Source organism: Thunnus maccoyii, chromosome 10 (assembly GCF_910596095.1).
Source record: "Thunnus maccoyii chromosome 10, fThuMac1.1, whole genome shotgun sequence".
In the NCBI taxonomy this organism is placed as follows: Eukaryota; Metazoa; Chordata; class Actinopteri; order Scombriformes; family Scombridae; genus Thunnus; species Thunnus maccoyii.
The window spans coordinates 8,011,706-8,039,581 of NC_056542.1; the positions used below are offsets into that span (position 1 = coordinate 8,011,706).

At 38.5% G+C, this 27,876-nt stretch overlaps 1 protein-coding gene across 1 annotated transcript in view; it reads right to left on the reverse strand.

The window, feature by feature from the left end:
* Positions 1 to 17,406, reverse strand: part of ntrk1 (neurotrophic tyrosine kinase, receptor, type 1) — a 38,952-nt gene extending 21,546 nt beyond the window's left edge. Inside the window, exons 1-6 of the mRNA XM_042424001.1 lie at positions 17,171 to 17,406; positions 8,449 to 8,523; positions 6,820 to 6,891; positions 3,730 to 3,798; positions 1,654 to 1,808; positions 367 to 509 (exon numbers count right to left, since the gene is read on the reverse strand). Coding sequence (XP_042279935.1) covers positions 367 to 509; positions 1,654 to 1,808; positions 3,730 to 3,798; positions 6,820 to 6,891; positions 8,449 to 8,523; positions 17,171 to 17,379 — 723 coding nt within the window. The 5' untranslated portion in view covers positions 17,380 to 17,406. The remainder of the gene's footprint in view (positions 1 to 366; positions 510 to 1,653; positions 1,809 to 3,729; positions 3,799 to 6,819; positions 6,892 to 8,448; positions 8,524 to 17,170) is intronic.
* Between the last annotated feature and the right edge of the window lie 10,470 nt (positions 17,407 to 27,876).

Here is a 27,876-nt window from a genome sequence, read left to right on the forward strand (position 1 = left end):
CTTTATTAATACCAAAATATGTAGGATATGAGGGTGTGGATGTTTTATTTTCTAGGTCAGAGAAACAGAATAGTCCTGAGTTGGTTGAAGATGGATTTCACTAGCTAGCTTATCATTGGACAAATTTCTGAATTAAATATGACCATTATTTTTTGCATTTGCTTTGACACAAGGAGAATAAGTGAGGAAATATTTGAAAACGGGTTAAGTGATGTGGCAATTTGATGAAGCTTCAATGACATGATTACATGGATATTTTTTTGCTTCCCTATATGTCATGCTGCCCTATATACCTACATATCATTATTTTGAAATTTAGGTTTATATCTGAATGTTTTGTACATAATACTAAACAGTCTCCACTACCTTGGTGAAGAAGTGAGAGTAGAGCTTATCCGTTCGCCATCTCACATCAGGTTTGGGATTTCCTGTCACATGACACTCAAAAGTCAGATTGCCTCCTTCTTGAATCTTGTTGTTGGAGGGGAGAATAGTCACCTCAGGCAGGCCTGTGCAAAGCAGAGGAGACAGCTTGAGCACATAGCAATAAGCACAGGTCGCCAATGTGATGGTGATGATGGTGATGAGTGAAGAAGCCAAGCTTTTTTTTTTTAGCAGCTCAGAGAAAAAGCACAGAGCCAAAAACTCTCTCATATGTTTCCTGGCAACAAGATGTTCCCAGTGCATGAAATTAAAGCAACAATTCTGACCCAATTTCTTTGGCTCATCATAGTCGCCTGGAAAAATTACCTGCATTCAACAATGACCATTTATTTTAGCAACATCCCAGTGATGGTTCATTAGTGATAGTTGACCTACTCAGCTCATTGCACCTGCTTGTTCCAGCATTTATATGCAGACAAGGAGCAACAAATGTTTTTTTATTTTTCTATTTCAGGCCAATTTTCCACAAAATGCATTCATTTATCTAGTTCTTAAAATTACATCTACTCCCTCTACCTCATTGAAAAATACAGAATCTATAAAAGATGTCTCCTACTTGACTGGAAAAAGTCTGTTTTCAGATTATGTGTGCTAGAGGTTTCAAGTTTCCACATCACACTTGTGTAGGCTCCAAACTATTTGTAAGGTACTACTATTACACTTCACACTGTGAACTTTTGACAATATTTTGCTCAAACTGAACAGCATCATTATTTTTCAAAAACAGACTTATTCTCATAACACTTTTTCATATCCTCTATTGTTAATCTGTCGCTTATGTTTCTTGTATTTTAGTTTTTGTCCTTGCACTATGTTTATTGTTATGCATCATCAGACCAAAGCCAATTCCCTGTAAACCTACTTCGCAATAAACCTGTTTCCGATTCTGATTCTGATTCGTGATGTCACAAATCATGCTCGTAGGTACACGCATTTAACTCAGATTTAAGGTGAGCACTGAGAAACTTTCCCCCTTCAGCAGATGCATTTGAAAAGAGCCCTCTAGTGTCAAACTCTGCCCCTAAATCATTCAGCACATTGAAGAAGTAACAATAAGCAAACTGGAGTGGGGCTTTTAACACATTTAAAAATATATTTTCATCAGATTTGACAAATCATCTTTTTATCCCTAATGACAAGTTTTGCAGATCTTTCTGTAAACATACATGACTAATAAATTCACAATATCAAAATTAAAGTCAAACTCACTGCAGTTATCAATCACCAAAGAGTTGAGGGGTACTTCCTGGTCATTGGAAATACAAAACAACATTTGGTTGTCCAGGTCACCACGCTCATTACGCTGCCACTGCTGCAGCCAGTGGAGGTCACATGAGCAAGCAAGAGGGTTGTCCCGCAAAACCCTGAAGAAAAAGAAGGAGTAAAATAAGACAAAAGACAAGAGCTGCAATTATCAAACATCGTAAATACGATTTCACAGAAAAACAAATTAATTTTCTTCATCTTTCAAAACCCAAATGAGCCACAACTAGTGAAAAAGTGATGCTGCCGTGCGATGAAAAGAGTGTTGTCAATCAATTTGCAAAATGCAGCAGTACTTTCTTTTACAATACCTTACTAAGTATGTTCACCTGTGAATTAACCTCTGCAAGAGTAGAAAGCACAATGATATAAAACAACGAGAACACAGAAAGGCCTACAAATACATAGTTAAATATACTTAGACTTTTATTTAGTGTCTTTGTTATTTTTTTTACCTGCTATCTTTGTACTTTGAAGTAGGTGCATATAATAACGTCAGCTTAGAGCACAAAAGCTCCTTTCTCTCTGCAAAAATCTGCCAGGTTTGTCTTAAATTAAATTAAATAACACCTTTGCCCTCTGTGAAAAAACAGTAGTATCTGGTGATCAAATATGGATATCAAAGTGTGTTTTCTATCTTCAGTTCAGCTATATTGTAATTTAGCTTAGATACTAGACCTAGACTGTCCAAATTCAAACCAACCATATGTCTCTATAGCTTTATAGGGACAGACTAGCATGCTAAGCCTGCAGGAACAGTGCTGGGCTGTGGGGAAATTTGCTTTGCCATTTAAATCCGAACCTGACAACAAACAAAACTTAACCCTAAACACTGGTGTCTGTAAGGAGGTTTGTCTTGAACATCTGTGTGTTTGCATGTCTTGCACTGATGGACGTGTTTTCTAAGGAGTCAACAAGCTGCAGACCTACTTGCTAAAGTTTGTCACTTACAGTATTTTAAAACCTATAGTTTGTTTGCTCCGATCTGAGTCAGTGAATGAGTGAACTTGTTGTGTTTTCCCATTGTTGCCATTTCTTTTCACACAGAAAAAAACTTCAGTGAACCAAAATGCATCACTAAAAGCCACGTGAGAACATGTGTCTGGAGCAGGAGAGAGAACGTAAACACTGGAAGAAGGTTCTGAAGAAGATCCTCTGACCAAATATCAAGGCAACGTACTTCATTGTTAATCCAGGTTGGACCTCAATTCATTCTCTAGCTAGCTGCTAGCAACTGTTTGATTTCGCTCATCCATATCCCAGTATGCAAAGCAAAAATGGCTACAAGAATCATCCAGCTCAAACTTGTACAGTACGTCTAGTAATTGGGTCTGATAAAGGTCGGGTCACCTTCCCACCACAAACTAAATCCACTAACTGACCAGACTGAGACAACTTCCTCAAAAGGGTTTTGATGCGGTTGTTTTGGTCCGCACCCGAGTATGACTGCTGTGTTCAGATCTGCCCAATCTAATCGTACCGAAAACGAACAAGAGACCGATTCAACCAGACTAAACAATGCAGGTTTGAAAATGCCCTTAGATTAACTAAACATTTTTTAAAAAGTTTAAAGTTCTTCTGACCCTTTCTTTGACTTAGAAAAGAAAATGTGTAACTCCCTCCTCCATAAACTCAAAATAATATATTAATGTCGAACAGGTACAACTTCCTTAACCTTTATGTTTCCCAATTTACATATTTAATATCTTAATGTATAATGTATGTGGTCAATGTATGTTAGAAGTAAAATTAGCAATAGCTAAAACTGGCAAACAAATGACACCGTAGGGCCATATGGCTACACTTTTCATGGGGCCTTACCAATTCATATTACCAAAAGAAGAGAGGATCGAGTCATTCAGTGACATGTTCGGACTACTGTGATTTTCTTGGCTCCTCCTGTTGATGTGCAGCCAAATCAGTAAGTAATTATTTATTCCCTTACAGCCAGCCTGACCTCATGGAAATTTATGCTTTTTGAATGAATGAGGTTAACATCATCCTGAATTTAGAAGAACTCACAGGTTCAGCAGAGGCAGAAAATGAAACACCCTCCAGGAGATGTGTTCCAGATAGTTTGATGCCAGGTTCCTATGACACAAAGAGAGAAAACACAAGATATCATCAACAAGGTTTGCTTTGCAATATGCAACACAATAGTAACGTAACCTGTGTTGTACCTAGCTCAGGAAAGCTTTTACATGTGGTACCTTTGCTTTGCCAATATTTTACTTTTCTAGTGGCACAAACAGCAGTTTTTTAGAGGAAGGAACCACTTGAACGGACAAAGAGATTTGTAGAAACTTGTTGATTTACCACCTTACATACACAATAAGGCTACGGTGCCCTGGCAGTGTATTTGAAGTCTTGCCATCCAGCCATCTGCTCAAGTGTTGATTTGATAAAAAACTACCACACTTTCAGAGAAAATTCAACTATTTTCAGCCTAAATAAATAAAAGATTCAAGTAAAAATGTTCTTTTCATTGTTCCAATCTAGTCCTGTTCTGTAGTTGAGTCACGCTGTGATTTGATTGCTCACTTTCAGAATAATGCGTACCTGCTTTGAATCACTCTCTGTGGAAAACGTTAATGCATCCAAATGGGTTCTGATCAATTACCTTGGCAAGTATTTCACACAGCTAGGAGCCACATTCACAAACACCTTCAGCACACCTCTCAGTGTTTACTTAGTGTTCAGTACATTAGGTGATTAGTCCAGAGTGACAAACACTTCTTGGAGGAAGGACACTGCAAAGACGACCACACAAACTAAAATACTCCACAGAATTGCATTCGGAAGAAAAGTTTGTCATTTACCATATAAACTTTTACAATTTTTATATAGTGTACTGGTCAAACCTAATAAACTATATATAATAATCCATTAAAAATAGCTTAATTTATTTCAATCCATTAATTAATTGATTAATTAAAATTGATTAATTAATTAAGATGAGCATAATAGGTCCCCTTTAATTCCATCTTTATTAATGGGTAAATTATTGGATAGATTGCCATGAAATCCCATCAGCCTCATTTGAACTTTGTGGGTTTTTTTTTTTTTTTACCATCCTAACATCCTCAATTAAGATGACTCAACTACATTACATTACACTTGCTTATTAACAGCATGTTAGCATTGTCACTGTGAGTGTGTTAGTATGCTCGTGTTGCTCAAAGCAACCTCGTATCATATTTTACAAAAATTGAAATGCAAACATGTGAATAATGTTATCCTACTTACAAATTATGTATGTCAGGCTATCATTATAATCCTGCGACAGATAAATGCTACATATCCTATTGTTAATCCTCTCGAGCCACTAAAATATCATCACAGTCGTTCTTAAACGATCCTCGGACAGCCAAGGAACCAGGCTGTAAATAAAACTCCCTCAGAAGATGACATAAAGCCACACAGGGGAGCGCACACATGGAAGCCAATACATATTCACTCTGCTAGGGCCAAGGGTTCAAATATTTGTTTTCCTTGCTCCCAAAAGTTCATGTCAGATGGGTTAGTCATTGGGGCTTATCCATTACCAGCTCGATTCCTCCTCGGGCCCACAGGGGGGGAGAGCAGAGCCGAGAATAGTATCTCATTCGTCTTTAGCTGTTCTTAAGACCTGAATGTATTTTTTTACATATAAGGCAGTTGAGCTCCAGGTTTGTGGATGAAGGCGAGAGCAGAAGGAGAGAAAAGGAAAGCTGTCTTTGCCTTCCTGTTCACTGCTTAGTTTGGTTATAGTCAGTCCCTCTTAATCTCAGAAATACATCTGTCACATAGAAGCCCCTATACTCCACCCAACCCCAGCCCAACCTCTCCCTCCACAGTGAAATATTGATTAAGTGATAATGGACCCTTAGTGGAGTGTATTTATTATGCATCAGTTGTCGATAATCCGCCAAAGTGAGCGAGTAAAAGGTGACTGGTGGATGTCTTCTCCAATTTCTCGAGCTCACAGTGCCTACCTCTTCACCCACCCACCCACGCCCCCCCCCATCTCTGATCCACGAGACCCGCCTGTCTTTCAGATAAACAACATCGGACATGTGGCACACGCTCAGTAAAACGATGAGGACAAGATGGTGGCGATAAGGGTCAGCTGCTGATGAATAGACTGATTTGATGGTTCCAGTCGATAAGTCTTCATAGTATTATTTATTTTCGGGCCTGGACTGTAAGACCAAACTGTTCATAAATGTTTAGACTGAAGAGAAGACATGATGTAACTTTCAAAAACAGAAAATAGTGAAAAGGTTGAAATTTGAGGCTCCCTTGAATTTTGCTACCTGTTTTGTAGATGACTATTTAAAAAAGGAGGTGTTTACTACTGGATATTTTTTTTACTATTATAAAAATATGTTTCTATGATACAATATGTTGCAGACTTACAAAAACTAGCAAAAAACTGTGATTTTTTGTCAGTGACCACAGAATTAATTGATTCAAGCCTGCAACTAAAGAGTATTTTCACTGTAAGTTAGTTTTTGTATTAAACAATGATTGTTTAGTCTTTGTCAAAAAAGTGAAAAATGGCTACTACAATTTCCAAGAGCCCAAGGTGATGTCTTCAAATTGCCTGTTTTATCTGACTAGCAACCTAAAACCCAAAGATATTCAATTTATAGTGATATAAAATAGAGAAAAGCTGCAAATCCTCATATAAGAAAAGCTGTAACCAATTACTGTAGATTCATTTTCTAATTGAAACTAATTGTTTTTATCACAAACTGACTTAAAGTATATTAATTTGTCCAAACTTGCTTGCATTTATTATGGCTGGACAACTGGATATAAGAATGTTTATTATAAATAAAAAACTATAACATGATCACAAGTGACACTCAAAACCCTTTGACAGCTAACCCATCTAGGAAGAGTACTTGTAGTTTTAATAGTGTAAGTGACAAATGTATGATATCTGTGGATGACTAATACATCTAGTTGAACAAGCAACCGAGTCACTGTGATTTTGAGAAACGAAGCTCTCGTTTCATGTGACGTGCAATACGAGCACTGAGTGACAGCGACAGATAAGTTGACCCGCACGCAGGTCAAAACACGACATGGAGACGACAATCCTTATGTAACCACAAAGACACTTACACATACTGCAGCTTGAGGTTGTATTTGAAGGCGTTGGTAGAGATCAGCCTCAGTTTACACGATGTGACGGTGCTGGAGAGAGAGAGGAGAAAGCACAATAAAACACTGTTTGTGTTGTGAGAAATAATGCCTTGAAACATTTTGCAGGTTTAAAGTTTGAACATATAAATAAAACAGTTGTAACTTTTCTCCAATGGAATATAACAGATGTCATGAGAAATTAGTAAAATCTCTAATCTCTTGGTGCTTTTGTTCTGAGGCTGTTTTTCATGGTTTCGGCCAGGCTCCTCAGTTCCAGTTAAAGGAACTCTTAATGCTCGACATGCAATGATGTTTTAGACAATAGCATTCCTCCAACTTTGTGGCAACAGTTTGGAGAAGGCCCTGTGCCATTTAAACTTGTTGCTCCCCAATTTAAGTGAGTTAGGATGACGGGTTGGGATAATCTAGACTCCCTGATTCCTTTTCTCCTTTTCCTTCTTTATTTCCTTCTCAGTTTATTTTAGTGTTGTTACTGTTCAATTCTTCCTTTTTAAATGTTTCATTTAGTTATTTGTACTGATTGAATGTCAAATAGATACCTGTATGACACATCCTTTGGCTTTATAGTTGTCAAACTGAGCAAAACTGACTCATTGTCATCTGTACATGAACCAAAGGATTCACATCATTTCAAGTCTGTCCTAAAACACATGTTTTTCTTGCTGTAATCATTCCTCTTGTTCATACTGGCCATTAAGAGATCCCTTCATAATCCCTTCTTCTGTGCAAAAATGTATTTAAAAGTTTATTTAAAGCTAATATGAAGCTTCAGCCGTCCAATTTATTCTAATAGATATCTTTCAAAGTTACTGTCTTTTTACTGCCAAATCCCCCCATTTTGTCACTGTCATTCCATTGCAGCTGAACACAAAAACAAAAAGACAAAAATAGGTTTGTTTTTTGCTAAAAAGACTGTAACTGTGGAAGACTTTATTTGACTTACTCAGATGGATGAGGCCTCACATTTTCTTCAGATAAACTTTTAAATACATTTTTGCTAAATACAAGGACTGTGGATTTTGTCCCGCAACACTCAGACTGAAAAGACATTTGGAAGGGATCTTCTAATGGTCATGCTCTTGTGGCTGAATGGGAATAAATCCCTGAACTCAGGTTCTATAATGTTATGTCAAACCTTCCCAGAAGAGTGGAGGCTGTTGTAACAGCATAATAATGTTGGGATGAATGGGATATTCAGCAATCATATACGGGTGTCAGGCGTTAAAAAACATTTGGCCATGTATGAATAGTTTGAATAATGAAAAAATACGTACAATAGAACTATGTTCAAATGTACATCTAAAATTGAGAGAACCATAAAGTTAACTGAATGTAGTGTTCATGAGTGGGAGACAGTATGGACAACTCCAACAAGGCTGTATAGAGCAATAGTACATTATGAAGCAGAAGGCCGCAGTACTGTTTAGAATGACATATTGTATCGAGAATTGCACTTACAGAACAACTAGTACAGTACATTACAGTACAAGAAAACTAGTGTATATGCCAGACGCATGAACTGTTGAACATATGCAGTGTCTTTGTCTTACTGTAAGTTGTCCAAGTTGTTAGAAAACCATTACTTACAGGTTCTTCAGCTCTCTGTAGTGAACCAGATCAATTTCTGTTATGTTTTCCAGGCCTGCTTGGTTTTCTATGTAACTGGTTAGAAAAAAAAAAGAGGAGTGAGAGAGAGAAAGAGACATAGAGATACAAGGTAAATACATACATTGTGTTGTGACCTTCAGCATTTTGTTGTGTTGATGTTCAGTCAGCCCATGCTGAATGAAAATAATAGAAAACAAACTTCAGAAAATTACACACACACACACAAAAAAGAAAAGTGAATGACATTGACCAGGGACATACAAAGTAGAGGAGGTATGTGTTTAGCATCTAGGGCATTCCAACTTTGGACAGTTAAAGGGAATGAAAATACCAAAGTGCCATTTTAAAAAAGGACAATACCACACCAATGAAGAAAAAACAGAAGAGAAAAGGTTCTCTAGTTTTTTTACTCAAAATATAGCAGAGCAGTCAGAATCAGAAACAAGATCAACAATCAAAATGTATAAAAAATAAGAGAAAATACAAGTACCATAAAAGTCAAGTAATCATAAATAATATAGAATTAAAATAAAAAGATAACATCTGTAAAGTATATTCTAAAGCTGTTACAAGATATTGAAGGGAATGTCCAAGTTTTCATAGTATAAAGAGTATAAATATGCAAATGTTTAATTAATAATAAAACTGAATTTGTGTTATATAAAGCAAATGCCAGTCTATCGACAACGGCGTTCCACATCCACACTTAACACTGAAAGCAATAGAAGAGACTTGAGTTACAGTCACCTGTGTAACCTTTATCTCAATATTCAGCAGGTAATTACTCAAACCATTAACCCCTTTTTTTAACGGGCGTCTTTATTCAGACTCGGGAGAAATGACAGGAGAGAGGACGGTGAAGAAACGCACGCAACTGTGGGAGTGAATGGGATTCGAAACCATAGTGGTGTGAGTTGAATTACAAAATAAGAAACAAAAAGGAATGGAATAAAAAAAAAAGGAGGGCAGCATCAAAATTCAACCCCAAATCTTTGTCTGACCTCCCTGACATCCACCGAACAAACTAACAACTGATAACAAAAACCGGCCAAGATGTCCAGAGACCATCAAACCGCAAAGCTCATATCAAGACTTAATCTACTGCTCGTGGAAAAAAAAGAATGCCTCAAGAGATGCCGGGCAGATGAGGCTGATGGGAAATTCTTCTCAATGAGTAATTTTCCACTTTTCCAGATACAGGCTACCTCCGAATAAGTAGCGAGTTATCAATTCAGCACTCAGTGCAAGGACAGCTAGGTCTTTTTATGTGAATAGATGGCTGGATCAGACCAACCAAGGATCTCGCTGGAGCGAACTGTCCACCCCATTCTCTGCACTCCTCCAACTCCATTCCACCCCTTTCAGTTCTATATATGAATGTTGTCCATTTATCTCAGAGGACACTTCTTTGATGAGCTTTTCTGAAAAGACAACTAGATTAAGAAAGGTTTTTATTTATGTGATTGTCTTCAGCCCTCTCCTGAATGCATTGTAATATCCTTGGGAGAGCTTTTCTATCCACTAAAATGAACAAAATAATAATAATAATGATAATAAATAGAAATTATGAAGATAACATTTTCAGTAGATTGCCTTGAAGCAACCACAATGGAAGAAGATGGAAAAATAGATGTGTATGTGCATCAACTAAGAACTTTGTCTTCAGCAAGAGAGCATGAAGTACTTTCAGGTTAGTTTGTTAGTTTGTTAGGTAGTTTCAGTCGGTAAAAATTCTCAAAAATACATCTACTCCTTCAACCTCACTGTAAAATCCAGAAATTATGAATATGCAAATATTTTTCATTACAAAAGTTTAACTGCTGGACACAAGATGTCTCATCCTTCACTGAAAGGTCTCAATGTATCTGCACTGGAGGCTTCAAGTTTTCACATCACACTTGTTTAAGTCGCATACTGGACCACGATTGACTCTAAACTGGTTGTGATGTCACAAAATCATGCTCGTACTAATATGTTTTAAACTCACAATTCTTTACAATTTTTCAAGTCTGTCATAAAACAACAGTCAGGTGCTCGTATGAACAGTGAAAGAGATTTTCCTCGCTGTAATCATTCCTCCTGTTCATACTGGCTATTAAAAGATCCCCTTCAATGTAAGTGATGGAGGCCAAAATCCACAGTGTGTCCACACGATGCATTTAAAATTTTATCTGAAGCTTATATGAGGCATCAGCAGTCTGAGTTAGTCATATCAACTGGATATCTGCCATATTTACAATCTTTTTACCATCAAATTCCTCAGACAGTGTTTCCCGTCTTCATGTTACAAACTTTCAAATACATTTTTGCACAGAAGAAGGACTGTTTTTCCTTGATCACTTACATTGTAAGTGCATCATGAAGGGATCTTCTAATGGCCAGTATGAACAGGAGGGATGACTGTTTCAATGTACATTTGGACACCTGACTGTTGTTTTAAGACAGACTTGAAAAATTGTGAACCCATCCTTTAAAGGTATACTATGCAGGATTTGTCAGTTGGTGTTTCTAAACACACAGCGTTCAAAGGTGGCCCCTCCTCCTCGGCTAAATGAGTGAACTGAGAGAGAGAGAGAGAGAGAGAGAGAGAGAGAGCAGTGGTGGTCAAGTGATCTTGAGAGTGAATGAAAAGGTTGAGCAGCACTGGCAAGAACAAAGCCATGAATCAGATAAATAAAAGGTCATTTTCTGATTGTTTCATGGCGGTTACATTCTAAAGCACAAATAAACACACCCACACCCTCACACACCTCCACACAACCTTGCAGGAAGGTGCCGCATTGCCAGATTTTGTGTGAATGCAGCTCAGTTCCACCCCCCTGGTCACAGACACACAGACCCGCAGCTCTTTATACATCCATGACACAGACAGACAGAGAGCAGAGCGGAGCAGAGGAGAGAGACGGAGACAGTGATGTAAATCGGTCACTATGCTACGAGTCCAGACCTTATACCTGCATGCTGTTATTGACTGAGGGCTACACACTCACTGCCCAAAGGTTGATGCCCAGAAACTTCCCAAAAACAGCAAAATAATAAGAAAATACAGTCAGAGGGCAGAGTCTCTGCAGATAAATACACTGCCACACACACTCATAAGTGATGATTTAGAGGGATTACTTTTTGCATGAGTCTATATATTGGTTTTTTTAGGGAAATCTTGCATAGTATGCCTTTAAGATCAGCTTCTTACTCTGAGCAACGGGACTTACATGACCATAAAATGGTACAGTACAGTAACAGTTTGGGGTTTCAAATGAGACATTTCTATATTTGTGTTTTGTGCTCTTCTCACTGGTTTAAAGTGGTTGGGAAATATGTAATGTCATGTATTTCCGGGCACCAATCAGGATTTAGCAACATTTGAATAAAAATTGGACGACAGTTGGTGGGTTGTTAGGTAACAGTCAATAATTTATCGAGAATAAAGATATCTTCCAGGAAATTTACCGTTGTGGATTTGAAAACTGAAGAACGAGGGAATAATTCAGATAACTTCAAGTCCCCCTTCAGTCAAAAATGTGTTTTTCTTCTTGTTTCTAAAGTTAGATGTTTGACTTTCACTGTGCAGAATGATGTAATGCAGTCTGTGTGCAGAGTTTCACACTAGAAGGCTGTTTCCATATTCATCTGCTTAAGGGGGGAAAGTTCCTTTGTGTTCACCTCAAATCTGAGTTTAAGGCACGTACCTACATGCATGATTTGTGATATCACAACTAGTTTGGAGCAAACCATGCTCCACTATGCAACTTAAACAAGTGTTTATTAATCAGCAAATAAATAATGATTAAAATAACCGTTAGTTGCAGCCCTAGTGTAATGTTAGCAGTTAATGTTGCAGCTGCTCAAGCTGGAGCTCATTTTAACTACATATATACTGTTGGGTAGTTTAATCTGTAAGAATATATCATGTTTTATAAATGCATCACAGGAATTCTGTGTAAAATCTTAATCAAAAAGTAACTTGTAGAGGAGTAAAAATCTTGAAATTAAACGTAAATATTTAAGTACAAGTACCTCAAAAGTGTACATCACCACTTCTTCAGTGGTGTGTTGAGCATATGCCAAAAAATACCTGCAGTAATTTCTCGTTGATGACAGCCAATTTCAGCATGTGGCATTGTTTCAACCTTCCACTTCTCTGTTTGTCAACTGCAACACACAAACCTTTTTTATTCATGTCTGATTGACCCACGCAGCAATAATGTGATTACAGGGCAGGTGGGCCCAGGATCACCCATCGCCCTTACTTATTGGATTGAGCCAAGTGGGTTGTATATCATCTATTGTTCCCGACTGGGGGCATTGACTGGCAATTCACAAAATTGAATTTATAACTCAGCGTATGATGAATCTCGGCCGCTGTTCCACAGTTAATGGCCCCTTGTTTGTTCTGTGTATCGGCTGTATTCCCTTGCACTGCCAATACAGTGAAGTGTTGTTGTTTGCTGGCATGTAGAGCACCGCGGTAAACAGAAGCCAAGAAAGGCCTGCTCACTTATTGATTGAACGGTTCAGAGAATGTCAAGCCTCACCCTGAGCTCTACGAAACATGTTTAGCTGCAGGTACAAGGAAATACCTATAAGGTATGAGAGAGAGAGAGAGAGAGAGGGGGGGAAAGAGAGAAAAAAGAGAGAGAAGAGAGAGTGGGGTATAGGTGAATAGAGGCAGAAAGTGGCAGTAAATTGACTTGCTCCACCGAAACAGCTTTCACAAATGTAGTTCCCTCTTAACAAGTGCTAATTGCTCAGATCCGTGGACAGGAACAAAGAGAGAACAGCGTGGTGGTGCAGAGAGTGACATTTAGTTTTCCATGCTGGAGTTGATGGTGGGTTGTATAATAATACAGCAGACTGCTTTCAATCACAGGTGGTCAGTTTCTACTTCTTTTTCCATGCAAAGTTTTAAAAAGCCAATGTAAATACCAGTCAGCTACTGCAGGCGAGCTGTAGCTGACTGAAAGTCTTGATTCATTTGAACAATAACTTAGATGAGTGCTATTCAGACACATTCCTCCTCCTCCTGTTGATTTTCTCTCCACAAGCCATGTGATGATAAAAAAAAAATTTGATGTGTATGGCTGTAAAGAGCGACCTACATCAAACTAAACCAGCCTCCAAACCGCAGCACCAAGTGAACATCAGCCATCTATTTCATCTTTTGAGCTCCAGTTGAACCACATCGAAGAAACATAAATTAGGTCAGAACAACCTCAGTGTTACAGGCGGGTCAACAGATCGTTCATCAGGAATGGAATTTACATTTGAGTCTCAAAAATGAAAAATACCTTTTACAGCCTCGTGTATCGCAGATCAAAGCATGTGGGTCTCAATCAGCAATAAAAGCATGGCACACAAAGTAATGATTTGTTAACTAAAAGAGCAGAGTAAACGTATATCTTGTCATTTTACCTGCAGTAAATATCTTAGACATGCTAAAAGCTTATTGGTTTATTACAGTGGCACCAGATAGAAAGTCACACCTTGAGAGTGCGTCATCTTTGCCACAGTTGCCATAAGTAGTGGACCTTTAAGTCTCCGAGTTTATGGAACTGTTCCTTGATGATAATGTTGTATCTCCAGACAAAAAAAAAAATTTCCAAAATTTCAGGACACATTATTTCCATCTCAATGGACAACACCAGTGTTATTATGTTTTTTGAGTTTCAATTGGTTTTAATTAAAAGATGAGTCAGATTTTGCACTTAGCAAAATGCGAACAGATAAACTTTAATAGATTAAAAAATGTTTTTAGAAAAAGAAACAACAAAACTGTTTTCTTTGAGAGAGCTCAAAGAAAACAGAGCTTTTGAAGACACTAAGTGTCATAGTCTGGCTTCAGACTAAATGGAGAAGTTAAGAAGTTGGGTTTCATCATACATGATACGTGATACATTATAATCATACATGATGATCATTAAATGACACATTGCTCATCTTTTTCTGCTTGACTATGATTGTTGTTTGAGGTTTATTCATGTTACAACAATATGTTCTTCCTAGGGTCCTAGGTGTGTACTGACAGTTGCAGGTTACTTTACACACAAGCGCTGTTGCTTGTGTGATTTGGCTTTAATCAGTTTTATGTTTTGAAAGAGAGCGTATGTTTAAAGGTATAGTTAACAGTAAAATGAAACCTGAGACATCACTGCATTTACTTAGTCTCATGTCAGCTGTAACTATATTTATTTTTTTAGGATCATCATCTGTCTTATTGTGTTTTCTGAGTTTTTCTGTTTTCTCTTTTTTACTCCTGTGTTCTCCTCAACCTGCAGTTTCCCTCCACACTTGCCCTGCATCCAGCCTCATTAGTCCTGCCCTTTTCTCAGGCTACATCCTAAAAAAAAACGGTATTTTAAAACAAAAACGATATCCGTCCACACGAATGTTTTAGCACCGTTTCAGAATTAATCTCCGTCCATACGAACACACCTGAAAGCGCATATCACTTGACCACTCATGTACACTGGGCATGTGCGTGCTGGTATAAACATCGCAGGTCAGTAAGTCAGTCTGCATTGATCTATAAATGAATGTGGGTGATTCTTACAGTATCTGCTGTCCACAACTGCTTTATACTGTGTTAGGAGCTTCTCCTTCAGTTCATTAAATCCCTGTAGCATGAAGGCAGCAGGACTGATATGTTGATAAATCCGCAGCCTCTGAGAAGGGCCGCGACAGAGCGCAGTGCCGTTACGCACGGCCGCTCGCTGTGTTGACCTTTATTAAATCACCTGATGACACCAGGTACAGTATGACCACACACACCTCTACACACATCAGACTGATCGGTTATAACTCGATATTCTGCTTTTTATGAAAAATGTCGGGTTAGCAGGGCTCATCAGCCTCTTTTCCAACTTTCTTTTTAGAAAAAGCTGCGCTTACAGTTTTATCCTTGAAACAGATTGCAGTGCAAACACTGTTGTGTAACAATAATTATTAAACTATGTGACTGTGTACGAGGTGAGATATTAGAGTTATTGCTGAAATAGCGTCGGTCCGATATAATCATATAAATGGCTTCACCAAATCAATGTATTTATTTTTTTTTTATTTCTATCGTTATTATAGTAACTAACTACTCCATCTGTCTTTGGGTGCAGATTTGTGGTGATGTGTGTTCATGTCGTAACAGTTTGAGTCATCCAGACATTTTCTGAAGAAAAGCTTTCCGTTTGTTGAGCTGTCCTTATCACATTTAACTGTGATTGGCACAGCTGTTTCAGAGCTATGAGAGCAGTGATGTGACTGGCTGAGAGACTATTTAATAATCACCACACCCACTCATCTATATTCACCTTCATCCAGCCCTTTCCCACGTTGCGCTGCTGCACATACATGAACCAGAATAGCAGGTGCGCATTGAGACCTGCGCCAGACCTACCACGCTGCCCTTGGCATTTATTATTGAAATTTCATATTCAATATTCAATATTCAATATTAAACTGAGGGTGCAGTGCATGCTTTTGCACCCTAGCAGAACCGGGCCTGCATCATCATTTTCAAGTCTCCATTTCCGCCCGTCCAGACTAAAACACAATCCTGGAGTTTTCAAACTAAAACAGGGTCAGCAGTGTTTTCAAAACTCTCCTGTGTACACACCTCAGTGTAAATGTAGCAAAAAATATGTGTTCTAAAAGGAAAACGTATCAGTGTGGACAGGGCCTCAGTGTTTCCTCCAGCCAATCAGCTCCTCACCTCACTCCCCTCACCTGAGCTTCTACGCCCATCTCCCCACCTGCACTTCATCTCCTCCTTAGTTCAATTAGTATTTAAGTCCAGTTTTCACATCAGTCTTTGTCTAGTCGTCTGCTCAGTTTGCCTGTTCCTGTGTTACAGTTTCTGTCGATTTTCAAAAATTCTTTTGATCCTGTCACTTGTCGTCTCCTGAATCTGGGTCCACCTGTTCTGCTCTCTGTGACACAGAGGCCACACTGAGACACGCTGCATGATAAGATTTGGTTGCCATCACTCTCTGCCAGTTATTTTCAGTACCGTTCTATAGTTGATTTCCAATAACCAAAGTGACTGAATTACTGCCAAGCTAATGTATCTCAAATAGCGGTGGATACAGTTTACATCAAAACAAATAAAGGCTATAAAGCAGCACCTTGATTTGGCTAACGAACAAATGCTCTACGTGCTATGAAAACAGATCACAGATTTCATTATAACATGAATCTGACCGTACTAAATAATAATAAACAAATGCATGGCTGCAATCCAACTTCAGACAAAAAGAAAAGGAAACTTGGAATACAAAGAAGCACGCAATGGAAAGCAACTTTGTAGTAGCACAATTTTGGACAATATGGTCAATGTATCTGCTCCATCATTGTCCATCAGACACTTCTACTTTTACTCACTTAATCACTAATTCAGGAAACCTTACCAATGATTGTAGAGTAATTTCTATGATTGTTGCTTCAACAATTGGACTAGATAAACATGCTCTCCTCAACAACTGGACCAAACCCCAAATCATCAGAAAATATTTTCCGAAGATGAATCTCCAGATCAGATATGAAACCAGTTGCAAAACTCTGCCACTGAGACATTTTTAACATATTCAACACAAACCCAGCGTGATAAGCTGAATACAAAGAATCAAGCGTGGCAAACAACAAGGCATCTGACACACTCATGCTCATTTAGAGGCACATGCAGAGCAGGTAACACAGAGGGAATCATACTCACATCTCTGTCACATTCTCGCTCTCTTGTTGCGCCAATGCTGGGATGCTAGTGATACCATCAAGCTCCAGGCACTGCAGCATGGCAAAAGAGCACCGGCAAGCTGACGGGCATCCTCCCAAGGCGGGTTCCGGTGCCAGGCTGAACAGGGTGAGCACAAGGGGCAGTGCCAGGGTCAGGGGTGCCGCCAACGAAGCTGTGCCCTCTGCCATGCTCAAAAGAGGATCTTCTCAGCACCAGCAGAGAGGTTTGGCAGCTTTAGTTGGAGTTAGTGTCTCTATGGTTCACCTAATGAAGAGCAAGTGAAAAGAGGTGAGGAGCTTTCTCACACAGTGGCTCTTCTCTTGGCTCTCTGGCAGGCTTGAGATCCCAGCTGGCCAGGGTCTGGTGCTGAGCCACAGCTGTACTGAGCAGCAGGAGGGGCAGGCAGGCAGGCAGGCAGGCAGGCAAGGGGCCTCTGGGGACATGATGGTGGTAGGCTGCAGCCTCTCTCTTTCTCCCTCTCTCTTCCTCTCTTCTACGATAAAGGGAGGGGCAAGATAACAGGGGCCAGAGTCACCAGACACCTCAGAAAGCGAGAGGGGGAAGAGGGAGGGGTTGGGGTGAAGGGTGTGTGCTGATGATGATGAGAGGAGGAGATGGGATATGGTGATGGAGATCTCATCTGCCCCCCGGGTGAGAGGTCTGTTGTCCCGCTAGCAGCTCGAGGTGCAAGCAGAGCCAAGAAGTCAGGGCTCTTGGGTCCCTGGATGCATGCAGTAGCGCTCTCACACTCATATTAACACATACTGCTGCATGGAGATATAGATGGATCTTTCTGGTCCTGGGAGAATTGATTGTTGGAAGGTTCATGATTGTTGAGACTTAGGAGGTTAGTGATGAATTCAATGGTTGTGAGGAGGAGGGAGGGGGTACACTATTGGTAATAAGCTTTTTTTTCAACAGTGTGAACTCCTAGCAGGATTTAATGATTGGAAATGAAAGCAAGACTATAGGTCCCTGAGTTTGTTGTGTTTCACCACTGGAACATAAATAGTGTTGTTAGTCTCACAAAGCTAACTTTGACTTTTGACTTTGACCAGACAAACACACTCTGCTAGCATCAGACCTCTGATTTACCCTCTGATTTAAATAAACATGAAAAACTCAACAGGATATGACACCTAAATGTCTTACTAAAATTTGTTTGAGTGAATTTGATTTACAAAATAGAGTATGCAGTGGCAGAGTCATGGTTCACTTAGTTAAAAGTTTGTTGATTTTGTTCAAGAATTTTGTTTAAGAGGCAGAGATGTAATCACCTCTGAGACTCTTGAGGGACCGATATGACCCGCAAGGCAAGGACCATATGACGTGCCAAAAGTGTAAGTAAGTGTAGTTGTTGGTAACCAACTGTCCCAGAAAAATTAGTAAAATTCTCGACAACAAAGTTGAAAACTTAATCAATCTGCAGTGTTTCTTTATTGTTTCATCTCTATTTAAAATGTGACATTATACCCATCATGAAAATATACGCAAACATTACTTTGTGTTAATCAGGCTTTGAAAACTATTACAGTTCAATCACAGAAATTTCCCTTAAATAAAAAAATGTGTGGGTGTATCACCCAGCTCTGTTCAAAATGTCCAAATGGAGAAATATCAGAAAATGAAGAGGGCACAGCTCAATGCTATTGTAGTAGAAAGACAAAAAACATCATCTCAATATCAATTCCTACTTAAAAATACAATTAAGATTGTAATAATAGCTTGTGGTGACAGATTAGCTTGCTAGCAATAGTGCTACCTCGGTTCTCCCATCAGTCACCTTGCAGGTCAAAGCCATCTCTTGAGTCTTCCATCACCACCCCCATCTCGACATGGAGGCGGTGGGTACAATCCCAGATACTACAGCTAAAGTCTGTACTGTTTGTACATTGGCTGTTAATAAACTCAAACCCCTCTCACCTTGTTGTTGTATTTTCTCCTTTATGGGTCCACCAAACCCTTTCTTATCGAGTCTGAACGGTTGTCATCCCCTACACATTGTGAAATTCTCAATAAAAGGTGAGTCCAAAGTTCACAAGTCACAAGACAAACACAGAACAGAGTCGCAGAGTCATTATATCTGCTGGACATAGAACTACTAAACTTTCCCCAGATAAAAAATGCTGAAAACTGTGAATGTTTGGCATTTTTCCTTTTTGTTTCAGTATAAACTGAAACATTTCCAAGCCATCTACCACTTCATAGAACAATATGAGCTTATAAGCAAAGTGAAACCATGCTAGCAGGTGAACTCCACTAACGGAGCCTCTAATCCTATAACTGTTAGCATTAACCTGCTGCAGAGACCTGGGGCTGTCCATCACACACATGTTCTTTACATGAGTGGAGCCGTTTTTTTACCCATGGGACAAATACTGTGCCCCACCCCCATTCCTCTCAGTCATTCTGCACATGAGTAAGGTCATAGAGCAGAATGACTGACCGCAATTACTGGCCATAAGCTGAATAGCCATTTTTGCTGCTGTCGTCAGGATTATCTGGTGGCTTAATTACTCTTCCTTTTACGCCCCTTTTTCTTGGTCTTAGCTCAGCACATTGTGTGGGGGGACAAGGCGCTTATTCACAGGAAAAGTGTTCGAGAGCTCAGGCAGCAGTTAAGAGATGAAACACTAAATGAGGGGGTGCATTTCCTGGGAGGGGTAATTGACAGCATACAGCATAATCATGCAAAACAAACATATGCAAACGAGATCATGTAAACAGGTTGCAATGTACATTATCCGAACAAATTTATGTACAACCGCTTCCTTGAATTTCCCAGCTGTATTTGGAAGTTTACTGTACATACCTACAGATCATGTGAAGTGGTTTCATTTCAAATTTCAAGTTTCTGTGAGATTCTCCCCACACTCTGTATTTGGAAGGAAAAGAAAAGATGTCCCCAACCATAGGCAGCAGCTGTGGCCTTCAAACAGACTCCAGCGCAAACCAGTGGGTGATGTCACACCCCGCTGTGACCATGTACAGTCTATGAAAGTGACAAGATAGTGTTGCGCACTTGCTCATACAGTATAAGCATAATGTGGAGAGTCAACAATTTCACAGTCCATCAGTATATCCTATAAAATTCAACTGCTATAACCTGCTAAAAGCTCAACAAGGATGCTTCTTTCTCTAAATTATTAACTGACCAATTGTTGCAGCTCTACTAATTAGCAAATGTTAGCATGCTGGTGACCATAGTAAACATTATACCTGCCAAACATTAGCATTGTCACAGTACACATGCAAGCAGCAGAGCTTGATCGGCTTCCCCCCATCAGTCAGGTGACCCTCACCAACCACGTTGTAGCGTTCCGTCAAGTGTCCCCCATCCGAGTACAGCCTCGCAGAGCTGCTAGCATGGCCATAGTCTTCTTCATGTTTTCAAATTGTTTTGCTAGTGGTTAAATTTTCATCGAGAGATAAATCACAACAAGAAAGAATTAATTACTTTCTGTTCATGTTTCATTCATTTATAATCGTTTTGTTGAAAACTTTGAAAACTGCAGTTCAGTCATTTGTTTTAAGGAGTCTCCATAAATCATCAGTTAGCTGGGACACAATGAGTCTTGATAAAACAATAATCAATCAAGTAATTTACATTTACCACCCACACATATCATCAGCTTCCTCCACAGGTCCTTGTTAACTTTATAAAGTTGACGAGTAGAATAAAAGATCCATTGAAATATGCTTGTTCTTTAAACAATAGATGAATATGAGACACAATATGAAGAGTTTTATTCAATGAGATATCCACCAGCTGAAAAATATGTTACATATTCTTACATGATTATAAATAACATTTCACTAAAATGCTTTTCACAACATACCATGGCTGGTATTCTTCCATCCTTTTATTTGTTTTAGCTATATCTTCATGCGAAGACTATTGTATGTAGCATGATTGCATCCTGTCTTTTGTCTCCTGATTTCCAAAGATGCAGCCTATTGTAACGTGACTGCCATTTAACCAAATAATGCTCATTTTTGTCTCTCCTTCTCCTTATTTGAATTCGCACAATTCATTTACAGACAATGTAATTTCCTACGAGCCATATGACAGTTTTCTACCTCACATCATTTGGAAATAGTGGGCATTTGACAGATAATAATGGCCTCATTTCTCTCTGGGTATTTAATTAGATTACTGTTTTTATGCATTATGTTGATTGATGGTCATAGAAGGGGTTAATTGCAACACTTGGCTTTTGAATCAATCTCCTGCTGTCACGTCACAGATACATACACTGGTCAGGATTCCACTGACAGGGAACAGACACAGTCACTGTTGCATCCTGTTTTATACACTTGACCATATTACCAGCCGTATCTCCCCCACGTGTCCGTAACTTCCTCTCTTTATCTCTCTAGCCCACAAATACAAACATGCAAGTGCACGGAGCATAGCCTCATTAAATCAATCCATACACTAAGATTAAATGAGAAGGCTGGCCCATGAAAAGACCAAAACTGACATTGAATTGATTCTACTAAGTATTGCTCGTGTAGCCAAAGTCTGATATATCTTATTCCTCTCTGCCATATTTGCCATTTGTTGTCCAAAGACATATTGAAAACAAATCTATCAGCCACACCGTTGTTACACTGTTATTTTGAGTCAAACTCACATTGCCCGAGACTGTCCTGCCAAGAAAAATGACAGGATCAGTCATTAATGCAAGCGCCCCAAAACAACATATTTATGTTCACGTGACAGACGCCCTCTAGTGGCTGTAGTAAATATGACTGAAGGCAAAGGAGGAAATCACATGATGTAGATATTTAGCGTCAAAGTACGAAGGAGGTTGGGGTGGTTGGTTGGGTCAAAAAACAACAGATTTTCACATGGGAGACCGCTGTTTGTTTCCCATTTCCAACCATGAGTCAACACTAATTTTTTTCGTTATGACATCAATCGTTCCCTAATCTTAACCACATGGTGATAGCCATAACAACAACGTTTGCGTAACCATAAGGAAGTAGTCATTTTAACCCAAACCACGATGTTTACCTAACCTTAACAAAGTGCTTATCTTAACCAAAACCATGACCTTTTCCTGAACCTACATCACAAAACATTTATTTTTCAATAGTGATTTGTAACAGTTTAGGAAAGCACAGACAAATGATCGTCCTGCTGGTTACTGCCCATAGAGGCGTCAGATCAGAAAACACTTCTATGTGTTGCCCTGGAGTGCTTGGAATAACAACGTATTTTATCATTTAATTTGGAGGACTTGTTGACTGTCCTGCTGTCATAAATACTGACTGGAGTGCACAAAATGTATATTAGTCCACAACTAAAAATAGTCCCAACAAACACCCTATTTCCTCCTGTTTGAATAACACTTGTTAAAAACTACAGTGCCCAGCTGTAGCCTCTTTTAAAAATAAAAAGAAATATCTGTGACCTGATTTACATCTTCAGTAGGAAGGACTGGGCTTGCACACATTGGCGCACACAAGGTAGGGAAGCTGGAAAAGTATAAAAGACACACTAATAAATAGTCAGTGTTTTAATATGATTTGTTGACAGTAAGAAAGATATAGAATAAGGAAATATAGAATAATGTCAGTCCATGTTGCATTTAATATTTGTTATTAGCCTGGGGCACTCCTTTTTTTAAATTGTTTTTGTTTGTTTGTTTTTTGCACCAGTATTAATGTAGTGTTGAAGCCGCTTTGCCCTGATTGTGTTATGCTTTTAAACCAAAACACTGTACAGAAGCTTAAATCGAATTTAATACTTGAATATAAGTTGAATAAATGTATTTAAACCTGATCGGATCAAGGAGGAGCTCACAAAAGATGAGTTCTTTGGATAAGGTAATTAAAAATATTTTAAAATGAGTATCTTTTGTTACAGTTATGTTACAAAAGTATAAAAAGAAAAGATCAATTGTATCTTTGTTGTCGGGAATGCCAGCCTTTCATCCTGTCATGATAAAAAAAAAAAATTGAAAAGATTTTCAAGGTTATCAAAACCAATGGGTGCATTTGTGCTAGTTAGTATGGAATATTCCATAAGTATAGTATATCTGTGCAGAAAGGGCTCACATAGGGATTAAGCACATGCTGAGAGGAAGAGTCTGCACTTGTCAGACCCTTAAACAATAATCAATCAATTTCATATTTATGCCCAGCATCAGAGAGAGAGAGAGAGAAATAGTGGGGGACAGAGAGAACGCGTAACAAGAGAATGAGCGAGTGAGTAAAAGCTCTTTTGGACCAAGTACAAGGAAAGGCTTTTACACTTTAAGTGGTAAATGCACGTAGCTGCCATGTTTGTATGTAGGCTGTGTTGATTCTGGCTGCCATTCACCTCCATTTGCTGTACGTTGCTCATGTGTACAGAACACTGATATGATGGATTATGTTACATATGTATGTCAATCTAGTACAGTCTTTTAAAATGATTTCAATATCTTTGTGGGAAATTAAACTAAGCAGTTTGTGTCACTGGATATATAAGCCTCTATACTTATGAGAAATTATTAAAGATAATAGAAAATAATGTCAGTTGAAGGTGCAAAATTTATGCTCAACCTTTGAGAGCAGTTGAGAAAACATCTCATCAAAAAGGTCCGTTTCGTAGCTGTTCTGGAGCTTTCACTCATATCACATGACCTACATCAGCAGATGAAGTTTGTCCAGTTGTCCAATCGATATTCAAATTTGCGTTTTTTTTCCCCTGAGTATTTTATTTACAATTTTTCAAGTGGTCCTTAAAGTGCTCAGACAAATATGGAAATCTGAAAACAGTTCCATGACAACTTGGAAAACTCTATCCTCTGATGAAGACCATTCATATTATTGAAATCTCTAGAACAACTATTAAGTGGACCTTGAGATGAGATTGTTTGTTAAATGATAGAAGAAATTTGGAAATAAATATTTCACTGTAGTTTGCAGTTTAAACAACATCTATTAAAGTTGTATCTCACAACGTGACATGCAATAAACTTACACAGTCATTGTTGTCACACAGTCTAAAGGCGCTCATACAAGCGTATTTATCAAAAGGTGTACTTAGCCTGTTGTAAAAAGGCTTGAAAGTTTGAAAAATAACCCTGATGATGCCAGTATTTTTGGAGCTTGACCAATACTAGGGACTAAAAGTCAGGATAGTTTGACCTTTGCTGCTACAATTTTAATCATTCTTTTTTTTAATTTGTCTCTTGTGAGTCCACAAACTTTATGGATGTACCATACTCAATGACTGGAGTACCTCTGTTCTCATTCAGCCGGTTTTAAAGCCTGTCCATTCTGTTTTTCTTATGTGCAGTGGAAACCTTGGTTGGATCAACAGGAGGTTGAGGAGTTTGCTAGTTCTAAAAATTCATAAGAACATTTTTCCAAAGTAATAACCCTGTTGTTAGTTGGACTAGAAGTTTTCTTTATTGTAGCTGCACTGAAAAGGCCTGTGGCCCTGCTAAAAATGTGCACCTACATCTTGAGTATGATGAATTGTCCTAAGAGTTCTTTTGTAAAACAGTTTTACCATCACAAAAGTACTCACCATACTCAAGTTTCATTTGGAATTATAATGCTATGGGTCGATAACCTCCTAAACCTATTTGCACCAGGGATAAGGCATCTCATGCTAAATTAACTCATTGAAATATGAAAAAGAAAAAATCCTCTGTTCATACTGCATTTTATGAAAATGTGTATGAAGATTGAATTGTATGTGTGTGTGTTGTATGTGTTTTGATAAAAAAGGAAAGTTTTCTGTCAGTCAATTTTATAGAGTGACATAAGCATTTCTTGCAATTGTATGACATCTTGGCTTAGGCCCTTGCACTTTTTACTTCATGTTGATTGTTAGGTATGTAATCAATGAACTGAGCTTATTCAGCAGAAGAGCAAGTGTGTCTGTAATGAAGTGCTTTGTGCCTGAAACTCTTTAACTTACTACAAATAATATTTACCTAAGTTTTGACATATTATACTTAACTTGTTATTATGCTTAAACAGTTTTTAATAACATAGTTCTGTTTCTCCATGTTGTAATTCTGCTACTGCTACATATTATCATCAGTAATGTGACGGCTATTACATGTATGTATTACATGTATGTCTTTTATGAAAAGGAATTCCTGTTTGTTTCTGACTTTTCAGTGGAGTTTTTCCTCATCCGAACCAAATCTAAGTGTGTTGTATGTTGCACAGATTGTAAAGCCCCAGGGGACTGCCAAGGATCATCTATGCCTAAAAATACCAACATCAACATGCCAATGTGCTCACTATCACAATATTATGATAGTTTACCATGTTCACCATCTTAGTTTAGCATGTTAGCATGCTAACATTTGCTATTTAGCACTAAATACAATGTACAGTTGAAAATTCCTATTTATTAGTTTTGTAGGTATTTGTAGAAATGCTGCTAGATGGAAACTTAAGGAATCACAAACATGAACGTCTGTACCAAATTGGCAATCCATCCAATAGTTATATAGGCAATTTATTTACGTTACCACAACCTCAAGGCACTACAGGAAAAGTCAGCTGATCATCAAAGTCAGTATTCTTCATTCACTGGGGACCATGAATGTGTGTACAATATTTTACGGAAATCTATCCAACAGTTGTTGAGATATTTCAATCTGAACCAAAGTGGTGGACTGTTTGATGTACATCGCCATCCACACCGCTAGCATGGCTAAAAATGTAACTCAGGCAGCATTACATTTCTCTCAAAACTTTGCTGTTGCAAATTAGTAGCATATAAACATAATTTATAGGGAACTGGGTCAATGCTGGTGTAGCTATCAGTAGCATCCATGCTGCAACCTGACCAGTGGCTGACAAACAACACACATTTTCTGTTGTGTTTCAGTCTTTAAAGGGGACCTATTATGCTCTTTTCCAGCCCTATATTTTTTATTCTGGGACTCCACTAGATAAGCTTTGCATGAGTCACAGTTAAAAAAAAAACTCCTTAATTATCTTATACTGACCCTTTACGCAGCCCCTTAGTTTGGCCTCTGTCTCTAACAGGTAGTCTTAGCCCTTTTCTCTTTAAGGCCCCCCTCCCGATAAGTCCACTCTGTTCTGATTGGCCAGCTTTCCGGAAGCCTGTCGAGGGGCTGCCGTATCAGAGTCATATTAAGTTACTGCTGATGAAAACCAAACATTTCCTGCTTTACAGCTTCATTTTATGAGCTTTTAAATGATTAAATAACAGAAAATTTTATTGCGCAGAATTTACAGGAAATTAAACGTGTGCCTCACCAAATTAGCAGAGTTCCGTTAGCGGCGCTTTAAACGGGTTGACAAAACAACATATGGAGATATTTGGAGCTCTTTGTTCAGCGGATCAGTTAGAAATAATGCAGGCAGGAATAGTACAAGCAGAAACAGCCATGATGTGATGATGATGATGTTTGATGAAGAGCTGTAGAAAACCAGCACACCTCCAACAGGTAAACAACTTATTTTACTTTGCCGTTCTGTGTAATGGAAAAACACTCACAGCGTGCCAGCTCGACTCGAGTCATGGCTAGACGTGACAACCCCCAAAAAACGGAAAAATGGTATAATGTTAGCTGAGTGGAGCAATGAACTTGCACACTGTGTGTGGAGCAGATGACCATATAAAGAAATCACGTCACGAGTTGACATCTGCTCGGTTTGAAAGTTAAAAAAAAACTCGGAAACTGAGGTTTCAGAGCAGTCTGCAGCCAGTGCTTTTTGCTCACAGGGATGACTTCTACATACTTTTACCTCATTATTTGACACTTTGGCCACGTTTAATATGAACATCAGACATTGTAACATTATATATAGAAAATAAGGAAAAGCATACTAGATCCCCTTTAAAACCACTCAGACTTTCTTTCATTGTAGATGTCCCACAAATACAGGAAAAGTACAGAGGTGACTAATGGTACCTGAGCATCTTCACACAATAAACAAGCCATTGGGTCCATTTATTCCTGAATAGCTGAGCAACTGGGAGTACTGGCAATGATGTGTGGACACTCAACATGCTTGTGAACCAAAAAAACATGTTTGAAAGACCACATGGATAAACATCTTTCCAACCTGTACATGAAGAACAGTCTCATCTACCACTATTGTCACTGATAAATAATGTTATTGATTTTTTCACATTAATGCAACCTAATTACTGTTTTCTATCTTTTAATTTAAAATCAAAACAAGGTAATACCAAAACAACGCAAAATACATTTTTAGCATGTGTAATAGTTAATAATAATTAATAATAATAAATAATTTAGTAATAATTATTTAGTTTGAGAACATTGCTTCTAAAAAAATCTGTCATAAAGAGTGTCAAGATGTTCGGATGGCCTGAAAAAAGGGGAAATCAGAGCTCTAGCCCAGGTCATGTTAACGCCATATGCTATCCGATGAGCTCTACAAGAGCACATGTCAGCTGTCTCTTATCAGATGAGGTGCAGTTCAGTACAAGCTGATGGAACAAGATACAGAGAAGGGACTCTGTGTAGGCCGTCACATGCTACACTGTCTTTATCTACAGATCTGGACTCGAAGTCCCCAACCCCTCAACAAAATCCTCTCCTCCCTGATCGATACACCACCAAGCAAAACATCGGTGTTGGGTGTAGCTGTCTCAAATCCTTCATCACATCTCCACTCGTCTTTTTTACATCATTACCTACCCATATCTTATTTTCCATTTGCAT